We start from the raw sequence: 12,017 nt of genomic DNA, 5'->3' as shown, positions 1-12,017 counted from the left end.
GCTAACTCTCTGTCTCTCTCTTAATGTTATTATTAAGATTCTCTTTTTGATTCTCTTTAAGATTCTCTCTTTGTCGTTAACGTTTGCCATTGTAATTGCTACGTGTCTTGGTGTGGGTCTTCTTGGATTCATCTTTTTGGGATTCTCTGTACTTGTGTGACTTTTTCTTCCCCATATCAGGGAAGTTTTCTGTCATTATTTCTTCAAATAGGTTCTCTAATCCTTGCTGCTCTTCTTGTCCTTCTGGCACCCTTATTATACATATGTTACTTCGTTTCATGTTGTCCCAACGTTCCCTTAGGCTCTCCTCCTGCTTTTAATTATTTTCTCGGTTTGTTGTTCAGATGGGGCTTGTTCTCCTTATCTTCTAACTCACTAATTCAGTCCTCTGCTTTTCCTAGTCTACTCTTGAAATCCTCCATCACGTTTTTGATTGGAGCTATATCACTTTTGATATCTTCTTGATTTTTGCATAGGTTGGTGATTTTCTCATCCATCCAGTCTATGAATTATATGACCCTTAGTCTGGATTCTTTTTCTGACATATTGCATGCCTCAGTTTCACTTATTTTCTTTCTTGGAGATTCCTATTTTTCTTTCCTCTGGGGATTGTTTGGTTGTCTCCACATTTAGTTAATGATTTTCACCATCTGGTAGTCCGTGGAACACTGGTGGTCCGTGAGATCCGAAAGGTTGGCGACCGCTGACTTAAAGTGTATCTTTTTCCAAACTTTACTTTTAGTCTATTTATATATGTATATTTAAAATGGAGTTTTTGTACATAGTGTATATCTGGAACTTAACTTTTTTATCCAATCTGGCAAGCTCTCTCTTTTAATTCATATGTTAGACCATTCCTTTTAATGTTCGTGCATTTGGATTAGAACCTACCATCTTGCCTGGTGTTTTTTATTTGTTTTCTTTTTATACCTTAATTGAGCATTTTTATGATTCTATTTTATCTTCTTTATTGACTTGTTATTTATACCTTTTAAAAATTTTAGTTGTCTACCTTTAAGTAATATTACATTGTTTTACATGTAGTAGAAAGACTTTATAACAGTATATTCACATTTCCTTTCCATCTTTTGTGTTATTGTTGTCTTTTATATCTGCATGTAATGCTGTAAACGTATAGTACATTATTACTGCTTTGCTATAAATATTCAGTTAGCTTAAGAGCAATTTAAATTTATAAAAATTTATTTTACCTTAATTTATTCTATTTCTGATGCTCTTTATTTTTTTGTGTAGATTGAAGTTTCCATTTGCTACCATATTCTTTCTGCCTAAAGAAATTTCTTTAACATTTATTATGGTCTGCTGGCAGTGAATCCCCTGCTTTTGTTTTTCTAAGAAAATATGAATTACTTTCATCTTTGAAAATTATTTTCAATGGGGATAGAATTCTGGGTTTGAGACTTTTTTTGTTACTGTGTTTTTCATTTGTAGCATTTCATTCGTTCTTTTTTGTAGTTTCCATCTCTCATCTGAAATTCCCATTTGATAGTGTATATTGTCCACCTTTTCCATTAAAGTTTTTAACATATTAATTAGAATTACTAATATTTTAAATTATCTGACAATTGTAGCATTTGTGTCATATTGACTGGTTCTGACTGCTTTTTCTCTTTTAAGCAATGTTTTTTCCTTGCCTTTTGCATGCCTAGTAATTTTTGTTGAAAGTTTGACATCTTGTACAAGGTGGTACAGACTGATGTAAATAGTATTTTTGCCTGGTAATGGGCATGCCATTCCTTCTGCTAGGCCTAGTGTGGGAATTTTTCTAGTTGGATTGGGTTTGAGAGATTTCTTGTTTGATGTGGCTACGCTTAGTGCACCAGAGGCATCAAATTCCTGTAGAGACACTGTGTTTGTATTAGAAGATGGATTACAAGACCAATGCCTATTTAATTCTAGTTTTAAGTCTTCTCTTTGTATAGTGCCTAACAGAGGGTTGCTCTACACATTGTTGTTCTGCTGCCTCTCTCCTAGCAGTATTTTGTGGTCACCAGTCACATAAAGTTCTTTAGTTTGGCATTAAGGGGTGATGAGGAGATTGTATGCCATCACTGTGTTGATCTAACCTCAGTCTTCTACAGGTACTGTGTTCTTAAATTTCTAGGCTGTGGCCCTCTTGTTCTCCTTCCTATTCCCCCTTCAGCTGGTAATCTATTCCTCCTCAAGGAGTAGAGTTGTATCTTCTCTCCTATTCATTTCCCTTCCTCATTACAGTGAGTTTTCACCGATGTGCTAAGGGCAACCATGTGTATTGCCTTTCCCAATACAGGATAAGGTTTTTCTCCTCTAGTGGAGAGAGAGGAGATGAATCCAGATGGAATTCCTTGCCCTCCTGTGTGGCTGCTGCTCCTTTTCTCCTCGCTCTGGATCACAGTGGACACTTGGTGCTCTTTTCTGTGAACACTTTGGTGGGGTTCATGGCGTTCAGCCTGCAAGAGAGTGTAGCCCCAGGATGTACACAATCCTGCCAGCCCACACTTGACTCTGACCAATATTTCAGCTACTTAGCAGACTTCCATTGCCCAGTATCTTGTTGTGTCTACCCCCAATGACAGAAGCTTGTGTCTTCAGTCTTCCTACAGACACTGACTCTGCTTAGAGTTTGAGCTATTTGATTACCTGGGACCTGAGCTTTATGATGAGTTTTAGAAAAGTCATAAGTTTGAAGTTAGGCCCACTTTCTAAAAAAGAAAAAAGTAGTAGTTTTTAAGGTAAAGTAACTGCCTACTTAGACTTTGCAGCAGGTTGGTCTGTAATGAAATCAGCCCCCTCTTGGTTCCCTGTCCTCCCAGTCATCCAGCTTCTTCTGTTTTTATTTTCTACTTTCCCCTTTAAAAGAAAAGGTCTCTCTAAAAATATATCTGATTTGGCACTACTGTGGCAAATAAATTGAGAATGACTCTAATTTTAGAATTTCAAATATCAGACAGTATAGGGGGGAGGTATTATTGAAGCAAAGATCAGGACGTTTAGCCAGAAATCACCCATTCTATTTCCAGCATTGGCACCTGCTAGGACTCAATAAGTTAGTATTATTTATTTATTACTTTACAACAAAATAGTAGAACCCTTAAAACAAAAAGCTTATGAAATCACATGTTAAAGGAACCTATATGCATATATTTTATCTTTGATCATTTTAATTATAAAAGTAACATGTGCTTGAGATAAACAACATAAAAGCTGCTGTCTGCTCCACCTTAGAAATTATTATCTGCAAATGTTGGTGCCGAGCCTTTGAAACTTTTCTTAAGGAACTTATCTTTGTAATATAGAAAAAAAATGGTAAAATAAATTAATACACAGACAATTTGGGGAAGCCAGGAGATACACCGATTGTGTATTTCTTTATTGACATTTTCTTCTCTTTAAAAATGTACATGTAAGTGCACAATGTATCACAGCTAAGGTGCACATGGTCTGGTATCTTCTCAATTCAGCTCAATGAGGAAGAAATGCCCGTAGGTGTTTTGTATTCTTTTCCTATTTAACTTCTAAAGTTAATTTTCTAAGGGAAAGAGCCTCTAACTTTGCAAGATGTTGACTAGATAAAATTTATGATCTAATTAAAAATTTTGAGACTTTGTTGGACCATCTTGAAAATTCCTCATTGGACACAGTCTCACATGACCTTCTGAAGCTGTTGTGAATGAATTTAGTTAAGATTCCCCTTCCTGTAAATTAAAAAACTGTGGTACATCTACACAATGGAATACTATGCCGCTATAAAAAAGAAGGAACTTTTACTATTTGCAATAGCATGGATGGAACTGGAGAGCATTATGCTAAGGATAATAAGCCAGTTTTAGAAAGATAAGTATCACATGATCTCACTTATACGTGGGATATAATGATCAACATAATTTGATGAACAAGAATAGATCCAGAGACAAATGGTAGTGGGCCGGGGGGAGCGTAGGAGAGCAACCAAAGGACTTGTATGCATGCATATTGGCATAACCTATAGACACAGACACTGTGGCAGTAGGGCTTGCCCTGGGTGAGAATGGCGGGGGGTGGGGGGGTCAATTGGGAGAAAAGGAGACATATGTAAAACTTTAGACAATAAAAAGAAATAATAAATAATAATTTAAAAAAGGAGATCTTATAGTTAATGCTGTGCTTTGCACTAAAATTTTGTTAAGAGGGTAGATTTCATGTGTTTTTTACCAGGTTTTTTAAAAATGAAGGAAGAATTTAATTCAAAGGAGCAGTTATTTGAAAAAATGATTAAATTGAGTCAAACATATGGATAAATAATCCAAGTGTCTTAATGTCTGCCTAAAAAAATAAAATCCAAACATCTTAATGTCTGCTTGCAAAAAAAAAAAGATTTCCCGTCCTGGGAGGGGTGGGTTGAATCATCATAGAACAAAAATGATAGGAAAATTTTACCTAAGTAAAAGGAGACTTAAATATGAGAGAGTATTACTAATCAGAGAACGATGAAAACATGTCAAAAATACTATTCAATTATTAAGGAAAATTACTTTGCTTATAAATATGAAATGCCATTTTGTTTTTGTTTAGTTTATTTTTAATTTGTTCAATAAAAGGGAAATACAAAAAACTATATATAAAAAAAGAACTCAGGAAAAGAATTGTTTTGAAATCTGTTAAATTTTTTTAATACAGTTCAGTCTTTTTGGGGGGATTTTATAAATATAATATTTGAGATCTTTATTGCTGATGTTTTTTATATATGACCCTCTGCCTGTCTACTTTTTCGAAGTTCATTTCATGTTCTGCATCCACAACAAAGCCTGCCCTGGCCATGCCACTCTCTATTAGTGCCTCACTTCTCTGATTCCTGCTGCACTGATTGACTCATTCATTTTGCCCCATGTCATTCTCCTCAACTAAATTGCAGGCTTTTTGTGGGTAGAGTCCTTGTCTTTTATATTCCTCACAGTATTGCTAAGCTTATGAAAAAAATAAAAGATTGCATTTGTCCAGTTGCAAAACATTCTGTAACATGCCCTCTTGGTTGTTTTTATTAGACGATAGACAAAGATTCGGTTACGAGCGATCTGGGTATGATCTTGAGGAGTCTGATGGCCCAGATGAGGATGATAATGAAAATGAAGATGATGATGAAGACAGCCAGGCAGAATCCGTTCTTTCGGCAGCTCCCTCCGTTACGGCCAGCCCACAGCATCTTCCATCTAGAAGTAGCCTTCAGGACTCTGTGGGTGCTGACGAGGACATCAGGATCACCGATTGCTTTTCTGGAGTCCACATGGACCCAATGGATATTCTGCCCAGAGCATTGCCCACTAAGATGACCGTACTTAGCACAGTGCAGTCAGACCGCAGCAGGCAGGCAGAGTCCCCCCTGAAGACCAGGCAGCATGCGAATGAGGAGGATGGGACACCTATTCCTGTAGACTCTTCTCGGTCACCTGACGCTGCACCCAGGTCTCCATGTCATCAAATGTCTGTGGACTACCCGGAATCAGACGAAATTCTGAGAAGTTCTGTGGCCAGAAAGGCTATTGCTTTAACACAGGTAAATGGTTTGTTGTTTTCTGTGATTGTTCCCCCCAATGTCCCGAGTAGTTCAGGGTTCGGGCTCTGGAGGAGGCCGCACGCAAATGAAAGAGACTAGACAGGAAAATATAAATTTGGGAATTGGGGGCCAGGCAGGAGCCCAGCTCAAGAGGAAGGACTCTGCTTTGCTCTGGCCTTGCTATCCCTTTTATTCAGGTTTTGGGATACACCCATAGCCCTTAGGCAGGCAATTCCAATAATAGCCAATCAGCAAGGATTTACATAAAAATAAAGGTGGAAGTAGCTTCAGCTACCATTGTCTCAACTAAACAGTGGGTGCAGAGCTCTGACCTTTCAGAGCTCAAGGTCTCCAGCCTTCCGGGTTCCTTGTCAACACCTCTCTGCTAGTGAAGACAATGGGCGGCTTCCAACATCTCCCCCATTTCTTTTCTTTAGTAAATCTTGCATGGTGAATGCCGCCTGAAGGGTTCAAGTCCTCTTAAGACTCTTCATTCCGCATCTGCAGACTAGAAATAAACATATGAGAACAAAAATGAGATAAGCAATTGTGGTTATGCTGAGAGGCAAATGCATCAGTCTGTAGTAAGTTTCTTTCTGGGCCAACAGTTTTTTGAGTCCCAATTTCAATGTCCAACAGTTCCTTATGTGTACATGTCAGCAATGATATTTCAGTTCTGGATGGTGGACAAACGGTGGCAATGCAGGTCCAACCTTCTCTGGCTTGGTCCTGGGCAACCTGCAATGACGCACAGCTGCTGACTGCTAGTATGGCAAGGCGTCTTCACCATCTTCCATCTCTGGACTGTTTCTCCTCTATTCTTCAGGGCCACTGCTATTTCTGTGGCTGGAGCAGTCCTGTCAGTTCCTCTCTGGGATCCGTTGTTGCAGGAATCCACATGGTCTTGGAGTTGTTTTCTGGAAATATACAAACATATTCTCGACCAAAGGTTAATAAAGGAATCTTTTCTATAAATTAGACTTTGGGATCCTTTTTCATTTTTGCCCAAACAATTTTCCTTTGACTTATTTTGACACCATGTGTGTTTTCATGGGTGTCTTGCTATTAGCATTTACAAATGAAAATTAATTTTCAAAGTAAAAATTTTCTTGATGTAATTTACTTACAGGATATTTCTCCACATATCACATTTTTTCACTATCCCCCCTTTTTTGATTTAAATATTAGGAGGCTTTTGGAAATTTTATAATGCGGTCTTGATAACAGGGGTGCCAGTTATGAGTGTCCTCCCACGTCCCACGTGGTTCAGGGTTCAGGTTCAGGGTTCGGGCTCTGGAGGAGGCCGCACGCAAATGAAAGAGACTAGACAGGAAAATATAAATTTGGGAATTGGGGGCCAGGCGGGAGCCCAGCTCAAGAGGAAGGACTCTGCTTTGTTCTGGCCTTGCTGTCCCTTTTTTTCAGGTTTTGGGATACACCCATAGCCCTTAGGCAGGCAATTCCAATAATAGCCAATCAGCAAGGATTTACATAAAACTAAAGGTGGAAGTTGCTTCAGCTACTACTGTCTCAACTAAGCAGTGGGTGCAGAGCTCTGACCTTTCAGAGCTCAAGGTCTCCAGCCTTCCGGGTTCCTTGTCAACACCTCTCTGCTAATGAAGACAATGGGCGGCTTCCAACAGTTTTCCTTTTGTTTAACACATTAAATATGGAGAGCCTAATAGCTTAAGAAAATAATGTACTCAAATTATTCATTTATGGCTAAATCAGTTTGTTTAAGCCTTTTTGTTACTTTGTTTTATTTAAGAGCAAAGGATATTTATTTCCTTTTGATTCTGGTTAGGTGTTTTAGTCAGAGTTCACATAGTGTATTATAAATCTGTGAAAGAACCAAATGGATCTTTTAAAATATAATCATTTATTTTTTTATTTGCTTTTTTTTTAACATTTTGAAATAAAAACATGTATGTGCCAATTGAGAATGTGAGTCTTAGACATATTTATCTCTGGCTGTTCTGAGTTGTTTTTCTAATGGCATCGATCTGATAGATTTGCACTAGATTATCCAAATGTCTTATACTTTTTCTTGTTGGCAAAACAGCTACCAGTTTCTATGGCAAAGTTAATGTGACCCAAACAAACGTATCAAGAAGTTCACTTTGCTTGAATGATCAATTTACTGTGGTTACTTCGGAAAGCTTTCTGCCCAAGAACCAGCTCAGGGCCAAACACAGTCCTCAGAAAAGTCACGCAGGCGCTGTGATGGTTCCCTGTCTAATTCTGTGAGGAAGGCATTCTCCTGCCATTGACAGGTCTCTGTCCTCTAGCGTATATTGACAGTTGCACTAGGATTTATTTCTTCATGTGGCAGATGTTGGCTTACTAGGTAACACTGGAGAGAAATAAAAACTTTGAAAGCATGCATTTCTGTAGATTACCCTAAATTAATTAAATTAACATTTAAATATTAGAGTAAATTATTTTGTAGGTTAATGCAGCTCTGTAATATACATATCTAGAAAAAGCTGATGTTTAAATGATAATCTTGGATGGATGAGAGGCTAGGCAAGATTTCCTCCTCCTAACATTCATTACTTTCATATGGGTTTAAGCTTCTCTGTCCCAGAGTCTCTCACAGCCTGCCAGTGCCTGGAAATCTGCTTTTCAGTAGACACTTCATAGACTTGTGAATGGATAAACCACCGACAGAACTTTTTATCCACGGGTACTCTTAATGAACTAGAGGCCCGGTGCACGAAATTTGTGCATGGGGGCGGAGGTCCCCTCAGCCTAGCCTGCACCTTTTCCAATCCGGGACCCCTTGGGGGAATGTCCAACTGCTGGTTTAGGCCTGATCTCATAATCCAGGACCTCTGGCTCCTAACTGCTCACCTGCCTGCCTGCCTGATCACCCCTAACTGCCCCCTCTGCTGGCCTGGTCACCTCCAACCCCAACTGCCCCCTCTGCCAGCCTTGTTGCCCAACTGCCCCCCTCCCCCCCGCTGGCCTGGTCTCCCCTAACTGCCCCTCCCTCTCCGGCCTGGTCGCTCTCAACTGCCTCCCCACCCCCCGCCAGCCTGGTCACCCCTAACTGCTGGCCCTGCCAGCCTGGTTGCCCCTCATTGCCCTCCTCTGCCATCCTGGTCTCCCCTAACTGCCCCTCCCTCTCCGGCCTAGTCGCTCTCAACTGCCTCCCCACCCCCCGCCAGCCTGGTCACCCCTAACTGCTGGCCCTGCCAGCCTGGTTGCCCCTCACTGCCCTCCTCTGCCATCCTGGTCGCCCCTAACTGCCCCCCCCCCCCCCCCCCCCGCCGGCCTGGTCACCCCACGCAGCCTGCTGCTCAGTCGTTTGGTTGCCCCTCACTAACTCCCCTGCTGGCCTGGTCGTTCCACGCAGCCTGCTGCTTGGTCGTTTGGTCATCCCTCACTAACCCCCCTGCCGGCCTGGTTCCCCACGCAGCCTGTTCAGTCGTCCATTCGGTTGCGATGGTCGCTTAGGCTTTTATATATATAGATGATTCTCCAGTTAATTTTTACCTGAGTTTATACTTATTGCCAACTAATATCTCAATTTCTCAATGACTCCTCATCTCTAAAATAGGGTGGAGCAGGTGGTGCCAGCAATAAAAACAACAAAAGCTGAATATAATTATGGCCACATCGCAGGGTCAATTGCAGTATAAAAGAAGTGATATCCAGGAAATGTGAAAAATGCAAAGTACTGTACAAAAATGTGCTGCTGCTATTTGTACTAGGAAATAGATTAAAAGGGCAATCTTTTTTTTCTGTTGGAAATTTATATTTTTAACCAAAATAGAATTTTTAGCAAACTCATAATTTTATAAAATACAAATGTGCATTCCTTCACCTCATTAGGAAGAATAGCATTTTAACTGAGTGCCTAAGAAAGCCCTGTCCTGAAGGATTCTCCTCTCTTGTCTTTTAGAACACATCCTCTGTGAGCCTTCCTCCTGCAGCTGAGCTCAGCCTCCAGATGGCCATGGGGAGTCCTCCAGGGGCCTCACCTCATCCTGACACTCAAGAACAGAAGCAGCAAATAACTCTCCGACCAACTTCAGGCCTGCCTTCTCCCCAGACTCATTTGTTTAGCCACCTTCCTCTGCACTCTCAGCAGCAGTCAAGGACACCTTATAATATGGTTCCAGTTGGGGGAATCCATGTGGTACCTGCCAGCCTCACGTATTCTACCTTTGTACCTATTCAAGCTGGGCCAATGCAACTTACAATTCCTGCTGTCAATGTAATTCACAGAACTGTGGGCACTCCTGGGGATCCGATCACAGAAGTTTCTGGCACTACAAATCCCACCGGAGTGGCTGAATTAAGCAGTGTCGTGCCATGTATTCCCATTGGCCAAATCCGTGTGCCAGGCCTTCAGAACCTCAGCACCCCGGGCTTGCAGTCACTTCCGTCACTGAGCATGGAAACGGTCAACATCTTAGGCCTCGCCAATGCCAACATGGCCCCGCAGGGGCACCCACCAGGGCTGGCTCTCAATGCTGTCGGACTGCAGGTTTTGACCGCAAACCCTTCATCCCAGGGCAGCAGCACCCCTCAGGCACCCATCCCCGGCCTCCAGATCTTGAACATAGCATTGCCTACTTTAATTCCCTCTGTTAGTCAAGTAACCATGGATGCACAGGGAGCCCCCGAAACACCAGCTTCCCAAAACAGGGCACGTGAGGTGCACCCCAAGCCAACATCTATAGCCAGTGGGAACCAGGGCAGCGGGACCGCGTCTCCTCAGGGGTCACCTCAAGTCCAGCGGGAAAATGCAAAAAAAGTGCTCGATCCACCTGCCCCTGCAAGAGACCGTGCAAGGCTTGATGGCGCTAGTAAAATGGACACAGGGAAGGCTGCCTCGATCAGTCAGGTGAAGCCCATGCGTGAACTCCCTCCCATTCAGGGCAAACCAGCAGCCACGGCAGAGCCTCTGCTGAAGGCACATCCGGAAGGTTTCCCGGCACGGTCAGGCCAGCACACTCTCGCTCCCGACAGGCCGGTGCCCAGACCCGCGGCCCTGCCCCGCAGGCAGGCCACTGCCCAGTTCAGCGACGTGAGTAGTGACGACGACGAGGACCGGCTTGTGATAGCAACCTAGTGGCTGCTTCTTTGGGGTTTTTGTTTTTTTTATATAACACTTAAAGGTTTTTTTGAAAGCCCTTCTTCCCCTAAAGCACATTTTTCTGACATAAACTCATGACTAATCTTTGTGCAATCATGAACTTTGACCAATAATTGTTGTTTTGTGTCAGCTCCAGCCATTTTTGTACATGTTGTATAGACAATTGTGCCTTTTAGGAGTTTTATGTTTAGAAACTGTACAGATTGTTGAATATCTATATATATAAAAATATATTATATATATGAAAACCAGGTAGTTATTTGTGTTTAGTAAGAAAAACCTGTCAAATAAATCAACTGATTAAATTATATGTTGCACTGTTAAGTATAAATTTTTATGGCTGTGGGGCAGAGTGTCTGTGTAAAATTAGTATGTAAACTCCATATTTATTGTATTCATATTAGTCTTTGAAATGGGTCTGTCCTTCTTATGTAAGACAGTAACTTTACACTTCAAACAGATTTTCTGTGTTATGAAATGTTTCAGTAAAATATTGTTTACTGACTTTACATTGCTTTAGTTGTTCTTTCTTTACCATCATCTGGTAAGTGACCAGCCATCTGCAGTCAGAAAATAGCCCTAGGTCACAGTCTTTCCACACATACCTCCACCCTATTTGAGAAACAAGGACGCCAGTGGTGTTGCCACCATGTGAAACCGCAATCCAGGCAGCTGAGAGGCCTATTTTCTTATTTCTGATGAGTAATCCTGTAGCTATTAACTTACTAGAAGACTTGGTATTTAAGAACACTTACGTAGCCCTGGCTGGTTTGGCTCAGTGGATAGAGCGTCAGCCTGTGGACTGAAGGGTCCCAGGTTCGATTCCAGTCAAGGGCACATGCCCAGGTTGCGAGCTTGATCCCCAGTGTGGGGCGTGCAGGAGGCAGCCAATCAATGATTCTCTCTCATCATTGATGTTTCTATCTCTCCCTCTCCCTTCCTCTCTGAAATCAATAAAAAAATTTTTTTAAAAAGAACACTTACGTGTTTATAGCATATAGTCTGAAGTGGGCAAAGTCCCTCAACGTTGATGATTTCTGGTAAATGTAGAATAAGTTACAAAACTTTTAAATTACTTTAATGACTATCTTTAGACATGATTTCTTCCTGTCTTGGGAAGCTTACTTATCCTTACTCATTCAGAAAAATTGGGCGGGGAGCCTACAATTACCACTGCAGTGATTTGCATTATTAACTAAGCATTATAGATGCTAGGTTTGTCAGAAAATATTTTAATGTTGGAATTTGAATACTTAGCTCATCATTAAAACAATGTATTTATATTTTTAAAAGCCTGCTTCATGAAAATTTCAGGGATATGAAGTTGGTGAAACGAGAGCATGGGGACCCAGTGATTCCACTTCTGAGTATACAAGGAAA

At 41.2% G+C, this 12,017-nt stretch overlaps 1 protein-coding gene across 4 annotated transcripts in view; it reads left to right on the top strand.

Moving 5' to 3' along the window:
• The window catches only part of HIVEP1 (HIVEP zinc finger 1), a 160,764-nt gene extending 149,618 nt beyond the window's left edge, over positions 1–11,146 (top strand). For all 4 annotated transcript variants that reach the window (XM_028152416.2, XM_054721466.1, XM_054721465.1 and 1 more), the window contains exons 8-9: positions 5,022–5,530; positions 9,438–11,146. In XM_028152416.2, the coding sequence (XP_028008217.2) occupies positions 5,022–5,530; positions 9,438–10,613 (1,685 nt within the window). In that variant the 3' untranslated portion in view covers positions 10,614–11,146. The remainder of the gene's footprint in view (positions 1–5,021; positions 5,531–9,437) is intronic.
• The last annotated feature ends 871 nt before the right edge of the window (positions 11,147–12,017 follow it).

Source organism: Eptesicus fuscus, chromosome 9, assembly GCF_027574615.1.
Source record: "Eptesicus fuscus isolate TK198812 chromosome 9, DD_ASM_mEF_20220401, whole genome shotgun sequence".
Taxonomy (NCBI): Eukaryota; Metazoa; Chordata; class Mammalia; order Chiroptera; family Vespertilionidae; genus Eptesicus; species Eptesicus fuscus.
This window is presented reverse-complemented; position numbering and strand designations above follow the sequence as displayed.